The 15,112-nt window shown below is 56.0% G+C and overlaps 6 protein-coding genes across 6 annotated transcripts; 4 read left to right on the plus strand and 2 right to left on the minus strand.

Moving 5' to 3' along the window:
* Positions 1–2,306: 2,306 nt before the first annotated feature.
* On the plus strand, positions 2,307–4,601 carry DCS_01276 (zinc finger domain-containing protein; the record flags this gene model as incomplete). Its single annotated transcript, XM_040798610.1, has 4 exons — positions 2,307–2,734; positions 2,896–3,636; positions 3,696–3,935; positions 3,989–4,601. 4 exons carry the CDS (start codon positions 2,307–2,309, stop codon positions 4,599–4,601), a joined length of 2,022 nt encoding a protein of 673 aa, XP_040659493.1.
* Positions 4,602–5,901: 1,300 nt separating this feature from the next.
* DCS_01277 (putative TPI1-triose-phosphate isomerase) lies at positions 5,902–6,894 on the plus strand (the record flags this gene model as incomplete). Its single annotated transcript, XM_040798611.1, has 4 exons — positions 5,902–5,939; positions 6,029–6,099; positions 6,186–6,788; positions 6,866–6,894. 4 exons carry the CDS (start codon positions 5,902–5,904, stop codon positions 6,892–6,894), a joined length of 741 nt encoding a protein of 246 aa, XP_040659494.1.
* Positions 6,895–7,154: 260 nt separating this feature from the next.
* Positions 7,155–7,688, minus strand: DCS_01278 (mitochondrial 54S ribosomal protein L51; the record flags this gene model as incomplete). Its single annotated transcript, XM_040798612.1, has 3 exons — positions 7,155–7,446; positions 7,515–7,597; positions 7,650–7,688. The coding sequence occupies 3 exons, from the start codon at positions 7,686–7,688 to the stop codon at positions 7,155–7,157; spliced, it is 414 nt and encodes a 137-aa protein (XP_040659495.1).
* Positions 7,689–8,071: 383 nt separating this feature from the next.
* On the plus strand, positions 8,072–9,663 carry DCS_01279 (U1 small nuclear ribonucleoprotein; the record flags this gene model as incomplete). The annotated part of the gene is made up of 5 exons (XM_040798613.1): positions 8,072–8,333; positions 8,387–8,514; positions 8,596–8,701; positions 8,748–8,870; positions 8,921–9,663. The coding sequence occupies 5 exons, from the start codon at positions 8,072–8,074 to the stop codon at positions 9,661–9,663; spliced, it is 1,362 nt and encodes a 453-aa protein (XP_040659496.1).
* A 760-nt stretch (positions 9,664–10,423) lies between these two features.
* On the minus strand, positions 10,424–11,236 carry DCS_01280 (60S acidic ribosomal protein P0; the record flags this gene model as incomplete). Its single annotated transcript, XM_040798614.1, has 2 exons — positions 10,424–10,496; positions 10,566–11,236. The coding sequence occupies 2 exons, from the start codon at positions 11,234–11,236 to the stop codon at positions 10,424–10,426; spliced, it is 744 nt and encodes a 247-aa protein (XP_040659497.1).
* Positions 11,237–12,923: 1,687 nt separating this feature from the next.
* On the plus strand, positions 12,924–14,704 carry DCS_01281 (NTF2 and RRM domain-containing protein; the record flags this gene model as incomplete). The annotated part of the gene is made up of 4 exons (XM_040798615.1): positions 12,924–13,115; positions 13,181–13,255; positions 13,324–14,352; positions 14,408–14,704. 4 exons carry the CDS (start codon positions 12,924–12,926, stop codon positions 14,702–14,704), a joined length of 1,593 nt encoding a protein of 530 aa, XP_040659498.1.
* Positions 14,705–15,112: the final 408 nt, after the last annotated feature.

The following is a 15,112-nucleotide window of genomic DNA, read 5'->3' on the forward strand; positions in this document are numbered from 1 at the left end:
CGTCCCGACCCACCTAACCGCGCCGTCCCGCGCCTGCCCGCCGTTGCACGCCGCAGGCAGGCAGTTGGCCACAAAGGCCAGACAACGGCAATTGAAACTGATTAGCTAATCACCCCACTCCCAGCCAAAAAAAACCCTTGGTGTTCCACACTCCGTACTTGCTTACAGTACACCTGCCTACCTACCCCTTCCTCCTTCCAAATCAAAGGCATGCATCAGCAAACTCCAAGAAAATCATTTTGCGTGATTTTCCCTCTCACAATCTCACCTCGTTCATCATGCAAGCCTCATCACACCGCAACCGATAATTGGCTTGGCCTACATTGACCGCCATTGCGTGACCCTCCCAGGCCCAGCTCTCATTCGCTCTACACCGCCCTAAAATGTAATGGCTGGCCTGAGCTGGGGGACAGCTGGCCAGCCGCATAACCCCGCTTATTGGACCAGCGACGACATCGAAATGACTCGCCAACGACCCCTTCTGCTTGTCGTCCCGTCTCCCACTCTACGACTCTGCGTGGTTGGCCTGCATGGTTGGCCCACCTGGTCGCAGCATCGCTTGTGCGACCATCTGCACTTGTGCATGTATTCGCAACTGGTGCCTCGTCGGCCGTCTGGTTCGTCAGCGTTCACTTCCTGCCACGCAGGGGGGGCCGAAGGCCAGGGGTTTGTGTAGAGAGGCCAGGGAGGGGAGCCAGGAAACACTGGTGATTCTTGGTTTCTGCAAGAGGCCGGCGTGACACGTTGGCTGATTGCGCGCCCTGCTGCAGCAGATCCTCGACCACAACTACGCAGCCGAAAGGCAGCGCCGCCTGAGGTCAGTCACAGCGCCGTCGTAAACTCCGTTCGCGCCTTGCCGATCGATTCGCGACCATGGCTTTCTTATCTTTCATCTCGTCGAGTGCCTTGGTCGAGTGCCAACGCAGAGCCGATGGCACAAAATTTTGTCTCGCATTCATCTCCCTCCTCGTCTTCTGTGCTGTCATGCAACCATCATCCCCCTCCCCCCCCCTCCCCCGCCTCCCCTCCCGGCCTCAAGCCCGCCACGGTAGAACAGGGAAAACCCGCCCAAGCACTTGAGACTCGGTTACCAACCCATCCCTGCACGACAGGCACATCAGCCGCACTCAAAGAAAGCGCCAACGCACTTGCGCGGCCCGTCCAGAGACCCCGACCAACTATGGGCGTTACTCGACATGGGCATCCCGTATTCGTACTGTTGATGCGGTGTCATGGTTCAACTGTAACGATAAAACCCGCTTGCCCCCCTCATTGCCCAACCTCAGCCTTCTGATTCCCACATATCCTGCCCACTGTTTGTGCCCAACCTCCTGTTGACCGCTGATCCGCACATACTTGTACTCTTCGGTCCGGACTTCATCCCCCATTCACAACATATCTTCTTGCGAAACAACCCAAAGGATCTCCCAAGACGCAGCAAAGGACTAAACCGTTCTGCTCTGTTGCCCGTCGTCCCAATAACGGCCCGCGCTCTAACCATACTGTTGCACATATTGTCCACAAGGCAAAACTGAACAAGTCTGCTCTCTCCAGATCAGACCTCTGCTTGTGCACTGTGCCCCTGGCCTAGGACGCAATGACAGTTACTCTGCTCATGTCCCATCCCGGCAATATGCCAGGATACACCAATCCAGTTGACCTCGACGAGGCTCAATCACTCTCCAGGTACTGTTACTTCATTTCTACTCACACCGGGATGCGTTTTTCTTTCTTTCTCATATTGATGTTGAGTGGCGTCCCTGTACCATCATCTCTTTCTTCTCTTCGTTTCTCTCTCCGTCTCTCTCTCCGTCTCGCACTCTCCGTTTTCGCGTCTCTGCTTCGTCCGTTTTCTTTTGCCTTTGCTCTTTTTGCTTCATCTGGCCACCATCTGGATCACCCCTGAGGATTTGTTACCGTGAAGTTTCCGGGACCCCTTCATCATCAAAGTTCTCGCCATACCCATGGTATCTTGCGAAGAACCTGTCATCACCGGACACGCTTACCTACGGCGTTGCTTGCAAGTCCCGTGCCCTGGTGAGTATTGCCCGTGTCATAAACTAGCAGCAGACATGCACATGCACGGGACCTGCAGCCTGTTTGCCGGATGCTCTACCGGCCAAAATCCTTGAACCGGACCGGGACCTCGAACCAGGAACAGGAGCCATTGCGTGTCCATCTGGACCATCACATCCAGGAGCCCATTGCTCTCCGTCCGGCCTTTCTTCGGGGAGGCGCCTGGACGGAGCAGCCAGAACATCAAACGTTCTTGCAATTTCATTTGATTGCATTCGCAGCCGCGAAAAATGGATTCCAACACATATGCATCAGTCAAGATCACCCTGAATGGATGCATAACCGCACCTTCATGGGTCAAGGAGCCCTTTTCTTTTCTTTTCCTTTTTGCTCCATTTCTGCTTCTGCTGCCATCTATCGACCAAGTTGTGTCTCTGGCCAATGCTCAACCTGGCGCGTGGTATCGGCTCGTCAACCTGCAACGGGACCGCAGCGATTGGGGTCATCTACCGATACGAATAGGCACATCGCGAAAGCAAAGCGGCACCTGCCCAATCCACAGGTCCGGATATGAACGGGGTGCTATGCTGGCCGTTGTGCCGCATTTGCTTCCTTCCACCCTCGCGCTTAGCCGGCCGCATCAGGATCGAGAGTTCGAACCAGGGGAAATTCCCCAGGATAGGCTTGCGAAAGATCGCCTGCATTCGAACCAAGCTCGGTTTGTGTAACATCCACCTGACCAGTCACTCGTTTTGCTAACATCCGGCTGCAGCATCAAAGTTGAATCGAGCCTTGCTTTAGTTTATATTTTTGCAACTCGTGTTTTCTGTTTCAGTTTGTTTGAGTGGCATTGGAGAACCGAATACTGACCATACCCAGCGACTACAGCTACCCTCCGCCAGGCATGGCCTCGAATGCCCCAAGCATCTTTTCTTTCCCTCCCATAGACCCGTCAGTGGACCTTCTGAATGGATCGTCATGGGCTTCAAATGGTGAAGGACAGAGCTTTCCAGATTTTCCGGACACTGCATCACCCAACGTGGGCGATGTGGAGGAATGCCTCTTCACATCAGGCCAGACCACTCCCAGAGGAACCAGGACGGACCGACCCAAGAGTGCAGAGGCCATTTGGACTGCTTCCAGGACCGGCTCGGTTGCCACGACCATGGCTCAAGCCATGTCGAGGGCGAACTCGAGCAGGTCCAGCACTACAGTTCTTTCGCAGAATTCACACATGTCTGCCGCGGATGACGCAGCCGCGTTCCAAAATGGATCCCACTCAACACCCCCCATGGCTGGAATGGACTCGTGCCTGCTGCTCGTCGCCGATGCCGGTGGACCCAACCACCTGTATTGGCCCGACTACAGCATCGACGTAGGCCTGAATGCAAACCACCAGGGCGTGTACCATCTTCCAGGTGCTGACCCGCTACACATGGCTCCTGCCCACATGCATCTTGGCCCTGAAGTCGGGTTGCCAGATGCATCATCTCCTTCTTCGTGGGACTGCTTTTCTAGCTCCATTTCTCGAACTTCTTCTCCTGCCACCATTGATGAGACCTGGATGCCCGCTCCCCTGAGCTCCCGTTCTTCTCCCGACATCAAATGCCAGTCGCCAAGGTACGTCTCACACCGCCGTGAATGAGTTGTTGCAGTTTCTAACCACTGGAACGTCGCAGCTCCGAGAGGAAGTTGACGTTGATCCCGGAATACGACAACATATCCGCAAATCCCATGGATGACTCGATTGGCCTTACGCAGAAGCTTGGACCGCGCCGACCAAGCAACGTCAGCGATTCCGCGAGGGATCATGTTCTCTACAAGAGCGCTGCCCCTGGGCCCGACGGCTTCTTCCACTGCCCTTGGGAAGGCCAGGCAAACTGCAACCACAAGGCCGAGAAGCTCAAGTGCAACTATGAGTAAGGACTGACCTCCTGCCACCTTCGATTTCAATCAGCTAACTCGATTTCAGCAAATTCGTCGACTCGCATCTCAAGCCCTACCGTTGCAAGGCGATCACCTGCGAGGGAGCGCGATTCTCTTCCACCGCTTGCCTCCTTCGTCACGAGCGCGAAGCGCATGGGCTCCACGGCCACGGCGAAAAGCCGTTCCTCTGCATCTACGATGGCTGTGAGCGTGCCATGCATGGCAACGGATTCCCCCGCCAGTGGAACCTGAGGGACCACATGAAGCGCGTACACAATGACCACGGAATTTCCAGCGGCTCCCCGCCGGCAGCCGCAGTTCCTGTCAGCCAGCCAGTCAATGGGAGCCGCAAGCGGAAGCTGGATGCCCCGGAACAGCAGGTCTCCGCCAGCCGCAAGACGGTGGTGAAACCTGTTCCGATGGTGGAGCAGGTACGCAACACGACCCGACCGCTTCTCGATCAGTGGCTCGACCATCGGCGGGCTGTGGAGGATGCCATTCGAGGACTGAACAAGCCCGGGGATTCCCGGAATCTGCGACACATCACCAGGGTGCAGAAGCATCTGTCTGCCATGGCCAAGATGACTGCCGACAACGGCGACATGCCGAAAGCCGATACTACGCCAGTGGCTCCCCGACGGAGTTATGCCTCTGGCTGAATGGAGTGTCACCGCGTGAGTGTTGTCCAAGTTGCAGCAACAAATGGACTACAACTAACATGGCAAAGGCGGAACATCGGACCCGGCGACGGGGTGTTTCCACTTGAAGATGCAAGTGCATCGACAGCAAAGATGTCTTTGGACAAAAACCGGAGTAGGAAGGCAAAGTTTCGCACCCTAGGGCCAATTCCAAGCTGACGGGCATGTTATCCTCACACCATATGGATCGCTTCCATGCACGACCACAGAGCCGGCTCCATCCCTCCCTGGATGAGACCTATCCGGAGTGACTAGACCAACCGGAAACAGGCCGATTTGCTATCCCCAACCCTTCACACGATCGAATTGTTTCAAGGAAATAGGAAGGTCAAGTCACCATTTTCGGGTTCGCGCCGAATGTAGGGGTGGATGGGAGGAAATGATCAGGAGATACTGAAGGCGTCAAATGCTCCTCTCCATAACTGGCCGAGCTTGTGACAATATTGATCAACCTGTTCGACCTGATGGGAATTGCTCGAAAAGACCTAATGCTAGGTGAGCAAGCACTTTGCGACCCATGGGTCTGCAGTGTGATCTGAACGTCCGAGCCAAGACAAGAAGGAAGGGGATCTAGGGGCGTCGAAATATTTGCGGAGCAGGCTTGGTCGCTACGTTATGACCTCGACTATGTTCCTGAGATTCGAGGAAAAGAGAACGTATCTATACAATTGATGAGTAGTTTCAGGTGATGCCATGATCTCAAGATGATGCAAGTTTGAATGGGAAGGGATTGAAGCTCGGAGTTGGGTGACCCCGAACGTAAACATGTAGGAACCTGCCTTTATAGGTAGTTTTGCGTACGTGAAATGTACTGTTTGCACTGAATGTGCTCCGTACTGTACTTACTCCATAATGCGTACTGTAAGTACTTGTACTTACAGTAATGCCTTGCACCGGTCTTGTAGGTGTAAGTATGTACTCCGTACAGTATGTTATGTTCAAGTACTGAGTACTATTAGGTACAGTACAGTACTTAGTACTAACACTACGGGTGCCCACTTGTAGATATGTACTTACATGTACTGTACTGTACTGTACTGTAAGTGCTAACTGTAATAATGCGAGTACCCTGGGTTGGCGGCACTGGCGCTTTTTTCTACCCCTCTATTGAGGTGGACCACTTCTGCCACTGTTGAACCACGATCCCAACGATCCTCAAGGACAGCCTTTTTGCCAATAGCATCCTATTCCCTTACTCCTGACAATACACGGTATTACAACCTCATTTCTTTGGAAACCTGAAAATTCAGAATCAGTCAAGATGGCGCGCAAGTTCTTTGTTGGCGGCAACTTCAAGATGTGAGCTGGTTGCCCCTCCATGCTGCTCGGCATCTGCCCCGCGATCATGGACGATTCAAAACGCCGCAGCAGACTGACAGTGGGTGTAGGAACGGCTCGATTGCGTCCATCAAGGAGATTGTCGATAACCTGAACAAGGCTCAGCTCGATGCCGACGTTGGTACGGCCACCGCGCTCGCCCGCTCTCCCGCACAATCAGTAGCGTGAGAGATCAACGAAAGACGGCAAAGCTGACGTTCTGAACAGAGGTTGTCGTCGCCCCTCCGGCCCTGTACCTCCACCTCGTTCGCGACACTCTTCGTTCAACCATCGAGGTGGCTTCCCAAAACGTCTACGACAAGCCCAATGGTGCCTTCACCGGCGAGATCTCTGTCTCCCAGCTCAAAGACAGCAACATTAAATGGACTATTCTCGGCCACTCGGAGCGACGCACCATCCTCAAGGAGACGGACGAGTTGGTCGCTTCCAAGACCAAGTACGCTACCGAAAATGGGCTCGGCGTTATCTGGTGCTGCGGCGAGAGCCTCGAGGAGCGCGAGGCCGGCAAGACCATCCAAGTTGTCAGCCGCCAGCTCGAAGCTCTCAAGGCCCAGGTCTCGGACTGGAGCAAAATCGTGATCGCTTACGAACCCATCTGGGCCATCGGCACCGGCAAGGTTGCCACCACAGAACAAGCCCAGGAGGTCCACAAGGCCATCCGAGAGTGGCTACGGTGTGTGAGCGACAAGGTCGCCGCCGAGACCCGAATCTTGTACGGTGGCAGCGTCAGCGAGAAGAACTGCGGCGAGCTTAGCAAGCAGCCTGATATCGACGGCTTCCTCGTCGGCGGTGCTTCCCTCAAGCCTGCCTGTAAGTACCTCGACTGTTCCATCCCAAATTCACTGCTGTATTTTGTCTTGGCACTCGCTGACATATCTTTCTACTAGTTGTCGACATCATCAACTGCAGGAAGTAGGAATTGTTACCAATCCAGGTTCGCTAACGGATGACGGGAGGTTTGACCAGAAGTAAAAATAGTATTACTCGTCAAATTGGATATCACCTACAATGCCCGCTCTATCAAGTTTCGGTCACGATAATCAAGTGACGGCTTTTGTAGCAGATTCGCGACGTCGACGCCCTGTCCTGCCGGTGCATGTATACTCCGAGGAGTCCATCTGGCACAGCAGACACTCATGTGACAGTTCAGTGTCGCCGCCACCTCTCCATGCAAATTTACACAACCAGGCCCTTGCCGTGATAAGGGGACCATATGCCTCGTACGCTGGGTCTCGTGCTCGTTACCGCCTTGTTCGTCTTCTTCAGTTTCTCTCCACTGGCATCCCGGAGCAGCTCCAATTTTTGCAGTACTTCGTACGGCGACAGATTTCGTACGCATATGGGCTTTGTCCGGCCGTTGATGTAGTGCCCTATGATGACAGGGTGTTTTCCCGGTCGGGGAGAGACGGCGAACTCGACTTGGGGGTTGGCGGCGGCGAATTTGGGAAGGAGAGACTTGATGAAGCCGCTTGGAAAGGAAGACGACGTTAGCCACTAGACCAAGATTCGTTATTCCGCCGCTGTCGCACCACTCACTTCATGCCTTTGGAGCTACCAGCCCAGTCGCAGTAATGAAGGTCCAACTTCTTGCATTGCAAGATGAAGGCGCCGAGGCCGTTCTGGATTCGTCAGCTTCCTGCATCAAAACGATACACTTGTCGGTCCGCATACTTGGCCCTGTGCGATGGCTCGCAATGCCTTGACTGTCATCTTGCTTTTGCCGTGACTCTCGATATCCTCATGATCCGATGGCACAGAGGAATTGCAGCAGCCAGCAATCAAACGCGCCTTGCCTTGGTTCAGGAAAAGGATTCGCTGGCTTTGGGGTCGACCGAGTCGGGCTTAGCGCCTGTCGGCGGCACATTATCGGTAAAACTTGCTCCATCGCTAGCTAAGTTCGAATTGCGGCCACCCAAGCAAGCTCTTGATAATTTCCAGCACCGCGCGTCGGTCTGTCCAACTGGTGCGGTTTCCTCCCTCTGACCAACAACTCCGTGCCGTCGCCGGCCCATCATCATCAGGGTCCAAATCCTCACTGGCCAGCCACCTTGTCGCCGTCGTATCGGGAAAGGCGTTGACGCCTGGCTGGCGCAATGACAAACCAACTCCCTCGAAACCTGCTCGCCCTCTTCGCACCGCGCCCTCCCCTTCGCTGGGTTCCCCCGGTCGATCAACCGCAAGAGAAGCGCAAGACGAAGCATGTTGACGGCGTGGCATCGTACATTGAATCTCTCCAGGACTACAAGAATAACGACACGTTCGTCTCGACCGAGAGCTGGCTCGAAGCTCGCGATCGCAAGAAGGAGGAGAAGACGACTGCTGCCAAGCAATTGCTCGAGGAGGGCCCCAAGAAATGTGCATCTTCCCATCCGAAGTTCCATGAGCGACAACTAATCTTCTACCTCCAGTCCACCCCGAAGAGGATCCCAACATCCGCGGTGATGCGCTATCGACCATGGTCGTTGCGCGGCTGAGTTACGAGGCTGATGAGCGCGACCTCGAAAGACACTTCGGCCGTTTTGGTCCCATCGCTCGCGTTAGTCAACTCGTCCATATTTTCATGTTGCGTGCCTCCCTTCCGTTCTGTCATGGCTGATGAAGTTGCTTGTTCTTTTAGATTCGCATCATCACCGACACCCACGCTCATGAGAAGCCGGGCAAGAAAAAGAAACCCCACAGGGGCTATGCATTCATCGTGTTTGAGCGGGAGTCTGATATGCAAGGTAAACCCTACTCCCCCACCGCTCCCCAAACCAGGAGGTGTTCCAGTCAATGTGCTTTCGGTGATGTGGCCCTCAAGCTTGCCAAGGCTGAGAGTTGCCCACGATACCGCATGGGCCCTCAAGCTTGCCTTTGCGACCTCTGCTATTCTGCAAATTTTCATCATTGTTGGTAAGCCTCGCTGACACGACGCCTTTCGTGGCGATGGGACATAGCCGCAGTCAGATCGTGCGATGGGGATCGCATCAAAGGTAAAGCCATCAAGACTGACGTCGAACGGGGTCGGACCGTTGTAGGCTGGAAGCCTCGAAGGCTGGGCGGCGGCTTGGGTGGTCGAGGCTACTCCAGGATTGTTCCTTCGCGTCCCATGGGTCCTCGCGGGTTTGGAGGCGACGGCTTTAGAGGCGACGGCTTCCGAGGAGGCTTCCGAGGCTTTGACGGCGGCCGTGGTCGCGGCGGCGGCCGTGGTGGGCGCGGTGGCTTCAGAGGTGATTTTGGTGGCCCTAGGGGCGACCGCAGTGGATACGGCCCTCCGATGGGTGCACCGTCAGGCCCAGGCTCGGATAGACGCACCAACGATCGAGCCTTCTCTGGTTCCGGCCCCGATGGCCGTGGGCCGCGCTACGATGACCGACCAGGTGGTTTCCGAGGAGGCGATGGCGGCCGATACGGTGATCGTGACGGCGGTCGACGCACAGGCAGCAACATGGAACCCATTGGCAGCCGCCGCGACGGCGGCGGCGGCGGCGGCGGCGGCGGCGGTGGGTATCGTGATAGAGGCCCCGATCGCGATCGCGAGAGGGATGGGCACCGGGACAGGGACAGGGACAGGGACAGGGACAGGGACCGTGATAGGGACCGAGGCTGGGACCGTCGGGATTATGATCGGCCGCGAGACGATGACAGAAAACGACCCTTCGAGGGAGGGAGTCACGACGACTCACGGAAAATGCCTCGTTATTGAACTGTCCGTATCGGCCATCCGCAGGCTGTCGGCACGTTCGATCAACCCCTCGTGGCATCGACGACTCTCCCTTCTGAGCTAGAGGATATGGAGGCAACTGCGTGTGGCGATTGGCATGGCGAACTCGAAAAGTCGGCCCGCGACGAGATGGACTAGGTCACCTCTTTTTCCTTTGTTTCCTGCAGTCGTGCTGCCGTGGCATGTCCCGCAACACCGTAGCATAGTCGGGCAGATGGAGCGGTTTCATCCGCAGGGTGTTGCTAATGTATTGAACCCACGAGGATGACGGAAGGAAGTATCGGTGGTCTCACAACGTGCTGGGCCCCGAGAAGAGAAGACGAATGCTTCCCACTCTAGGTAAGGTCAGAGGTAAGGCACTATTGTCCTGCTGACCATGTATAAATATCGCCCGTGTTATAGGATATCCCTGGCAGAGCAGGAGGCAACGACGAGGATAAACAATCAAGATCACAGGACGTGGCACGGCTGTGTCCCGAGCACAAGGTAAGCTTGGCTGGGCGTGGAGTGTTCAGGTATCTTGAAACATGCCTTTGATATTGTCATCCGAGAAGGTACTCTAGAAAACATGACGAATGCCTGCCAGCGTGTATTAACCCATGACCTCTGAACGCCGAGACCCATTCAAAATCCATGCCCCGTACCAATGCTGCGGACGGACAAAAGGGGCCCTCCATCCATTTCCCCTTCAACAGAGGATACATCACTTTTTTTTGCTCCCTCGCAGAAACACGGGTCCTCTTCATTCTGCGACAACACCATCCATCGCCTCAGGATTTACTTCCGTCACCTCGTTCGTGGCCGCACTCCAGTGACTATGAAATTGATGTCAGTGATGCAGACGGCGTCGGGAAGGGAGAAGGAAAGCGAAGCGGGGTACATACGCCAAGATCTTGACTCGAAACTCGCTGAGGCAAACTCCAAATAGTTTGAGAAGTCTCGTCTGCCGTGAGTCTAGAACATCGCCTTCCTTGCATACAATGTACGGTTCGCCCTCGCCACTTTCGTCGCCCAGTACGACCTTTCCCTTGACCATTCGAGTCGGGACGCCCAGTCTCCGAAGCTCGGGCTCGATGCTATGCTCGAGAGGGACATCGTACTCAACAGGCACCTCGCCGGCCGTAGCGTAGACGACGCCGGACGGGATGGCAAACTTTCTGCTTGCCGTGACACCCGCCCGTGCAAAGTCAACCTTGGCCAGGTTGCCAAAGTAGTCGATGATCTCTTGTGCTGGCCGGTTTGAGAGGATGAGGCCGACGGTGCCGGATAGGTATTGCGTCAGATCTTCGATGCCCGGAGCGACCGCTTCCGAAGGGCTCTGACCGAGCGCCTTGGCCATGAGCTTGGTCTTGCCGAAGAAGAGGCGGCAGTCGGAGAGCTCGTGGCGCACATCCTTGAGGTAACTATTGCGCATGTTGTCGACGCTGAAGACGAAGCAGTGCTGGTAATCGGCCACGGCATCGCGGATGTTCTGGAAGAGCTTGTCTTTTTGCTCCCGCGTCTTCTTGTCCACCTGGGTGAGGTTGAAGACTTTGGCGCGCTTGGACTTGGGCATGGCGGCGGTCGGATCTCGTTCGGCGTCTCTCTTCAATCAGTTGATACAGCAACTATTGAGTCTCGCAGTAGGAGCCTGATTGTCGGTCAGTGAGTTGGTAGGGCGGTGGGAAAAGGTTAACGGTGATTGTCTGCCAACGCGGAGGCCGATAAGATTGCGGAAAAATTTCGCCACCAACAGCGACAACTTTTTTTTGGAGCCGCAGCGACCGAGAGACGGACCCCGCAAGTCTCAATTGGGCGAAGGCGGCGGCTCCCCAGGCGGCTAAAGGTAGGGGAAGAACATCTTTATCGCCCGTAAAGTATCAGCACTAAGCTAATTCTACAGAAAGCGACTTGTGGGGGCTAAATGCTAGTACTCTACGGGGTATTTCTTGTATTACAAGTAAGTACTTAGTGCGTAAGTACTTACTTACTGTACAGTAAGTACGTTCGTGGCCCCCGTCTGTTGGCTGAAATAGACCTGAAGCAGAACGATGGGTCGCGACTCTGATGTCGGCGTCGGCTTGACAACTACTGGAACTATTGGCATCCTGCACTCATACCAATTCTGTGCATGCATGAAAAAGAGGAAGGTTCATGTGCGAAATTGCGGCGGCTGTGAATGCATTCCCCTGGCCACCTGAAATAATAGTTTAGAAGGAACTTGTGAACTTCCAATCTTGCACACTGTGTGCCAGTGCGAAGTGCCAAAGTACGTAGAGGACCAGTACCCAGTGCAGTACTCGTAGGTATTCTTCCCAGGTTGAAAACAAGAATACATCGAGAGTACCGCTGGCAGACTGCACACAGTATGTACTGCTCCGTACACGAAAGTACCTCCAGATGCGAATGCCAACAACTACATTCAATGTACGATGTAGTTGTAAGTAAGCGCGAATGCGCTTGCTACTGAAGTTCATTGTCGGGTACTCATACTGCCCATTGATCCGCACTGATCTCCATCATAGTTCTGGCAAGGGCTACATGTCAAAATAGCCGTTTCAAGAATATCCTGAAATAGTATCTATCACCTTGACATGCCTCGAGGCTTGAGCACTTGATCAAGGCGTCAAGGTGACAAAGGAACGGCTGCGCAGTTGGCAAGGGCGCTAGCTAATAAGCAATACAGCGTACTGCGGCGGGAAAACCCTCCCTGAACTGCACATTTTCCGTTCCGACCATCGCAGCTAAATCTGAAATGGCGCACGGACCAACTGGAACCTCGACATCGATGACCACCCAAAAGTGTTATTTTTTCCCGACTCCCCTTCCACCACCAGCACAGGTATCCATTGCACAAACTCCAGCAATCCTCCCCTCGCCTCCATCCACCCGAGAAGAAAGGAGACGAGGCTCTTCGTCCCTCCATCGATCCCAACACCCCCTCCGTCGTCTCTTCACCCGCGACACGCCCATTTCTCCTTTTTGCCTTCTGCCGACCGACTAGTCGCCCGCGCATCGAAGGACTTTTTGCCGTAATCAGGTGTCGACTCCTTGTACACCTTCACCTTCACCTTCCACGCCACGCTCCCCAGCCAACGCTGAGAGGCATCGCGAATCGACGTCTTCAGCCTCACTGCAACCTCTCATTGCATCGATATTCTTGGTCGACATTTTCTATCCTTCTTCCCCCCGCCTCTTCCCTCCGCCTGCGCATCCAGCATCCTCTCGGTCCGCCTCATCTCCATCCTGTCGAGAGGGCAACAATGGCGACCAACGGCAACTTCGCTCATCAGGAGCAGTACAAGAGCCCTGCCGACCAGTATCCTTCCGCCCCCGCCTCCGCCGATGGCACCCCCAACGCTGCGGGAAACAGTAACCTCTCCAAGGATGAGGTTGGCTGGTACTTTGTCGAGCAGTACTACACCACCCTGAGCAAGTCCCCAGAGAAGCTCCACGTATGCTCATCAGAGTCCGTCGAACACGCATGCCATCACAGCTGACCCATTTCGCACTTTTTCAGCTCTTCTACGGCAAGCGTTCGCAGTTTGTTTACGGCCTCGAGGCCGAGGTTGCCAACGTGTCGGTTGGCCGTCAGGTATGCCTAGTTTTTCTGTCGTGCAGGCGTTGAACGGTCGACACCGCTTGCTGACCCTTTGCTGCCAGGCCATCCAAGAGCGCATCAAGCAGCTCGACTTCCAGGACTGCAAGGTTCGCGTTTCCAACGTCGATTCCCAGGCCACCTATGACAACATCGTCATCCAAGTCATTGGTGAGACGTCCAACAAAGCGGCCGAGCCCAAGAAGTTCGTCCAGACGTTCGTTCTCGCCCAGCAGCCCTCGGGCTACTTTGTACTCAACGACATTCTGAGATACATCGACGAGGAGGGTGACGAGGACTCGGCCGACGCGGTTGCCGATGCTCCCGTCGCCGACGAGCCTGTCACCATGATTCCCGCCGCCCCTGCCGCCGCTTCGGCCGAGGAGGTGCCCGCCCAGAAGGAGGCCCAGAAGAAGGTGACCGGCAAGCTAGATGCCGACGCTGTGGACCAGAAACTTCAGGAAGCCAGCAAGATGGAAGCGGCCGGCATCAACGGACACAAGGTGGCGGAGGAGAAGCCTTCCGAGGGCGCCCCGTCCGTCGACGTGGACGCCACTGCCCAAGAACTCGCCGATGAGGACGCCAAAGAACCCGAGAAGCCTCAGGACCCGACGCCGACGCCGGTCCTGAAGCCGGAGCCTGCTGCCGAGCCTGCCGCTGCTCCCTCCGAGCCTGCTGCGCCCCCTAAGCCTATGACGTGGGCTAGCCGAGCCGCCGCCGCCGCCGGTCCTCGACCAGTCGTCCCTCTGCCAAAGACTGCCACCCCACCGGCCCTGAGCCAAAGTCGGGCCCCGGCCCCGGCCCCGGCCCCGACCCCTGCCGCCGCGGGAGCTCCGGTTCCTACTGCCACGTCGCAGATCAGCGCCCCAGCCCCCGCCGCCGAAACGTCGGCCAAGGAGTCGTCCGGATGGCAGACGGCCGGCGCCGATTCGAAACGTCAGAACCGGCCGCAGTCCATCTCGGGTAACGTCCCCGAGAAGGAGGGTACGATGGGATACGTCAAGTACGTGACGGAAAAGGTCCAGGATGCAGATCTCCGCGGTGCCCTCGCCGCCCATGGCGAACTCACCTACTTCGACATCAACCGCTCGAAGGTATGCACCGTTCCCTGTCCGTGACGATCGGCCCGCTAACCAAGGCCATGGGCAGAACTGCGCCTTCGTCGAGTACAAGACCGTGGAGGGTTACCAGGCAGCCGTCTCGGCCAATCCTCACACGGTCAATGGCGAGAACATCATTGTTGAGCCTCGGCGCCCCAAATCCACCGCCTATGGCGGCAGCAACTACGGATCTGTTCGAGGCAATGCCTCGGGCCGCGGACGGGGCGGTTTCGACGGCAACCGCAACGGTGGGCAGGGCAACTCGCGCGGCAACTTCTCCGGTCAGAACCGCGGCCGTGGCGGTGCGCCTCGTGGTCGCGGAGGCTCACAGGTCAACAATGCCTAGGAGAAGCATGCGACGGCAGCAGCACTCGTGATTTGAGAGTCGACATTGTGGGAAAAGGAGACCCCGCCCCCGATGGTAACGCGTCGGTCTGTCTGACTGCATGTTGGGGCACGCGGCCGTGCGACGGTATTCATTCATACTACGGCTAGGAGGGGGCGAGGAAGGCAAGTGAACAGCAGGTAATTGGTGTTTTGTTTTCCGAGTCGGAGCCAGAGCCTTGGGGCGGGTCGCCGCCTGCTCCAAGGTCGGGATTGCATCAGGTTTTGATTCTCACTCTTGTTTTCTCACTGCATTGCGCTGTTTCTTCAATGTGCATTTGGTAGCAGGATTGGGGAGCTGTTGGAGAAGCGTCTGGAGGAGCAGAGCCGAGCCAGTTGCTCTAGCTAGAGTCACGCGCCGGACTTGGGA

The sequence above is a fragment of the Drechmeria coniospora genome, chromosome 01 (assembly GCF_001625195.1).
Source record: "Drechmeria coniospora strain ARSEF 6962 chromosome 01, whole genome shotgun sequence".
Lineage (NCBI taxonomy): Eukaryota > Fungi > Ascomycota > Sordariomycetes > Hypocreales > Ophiocordycipitaceae > Drechmeria > Drechmeria coniospora.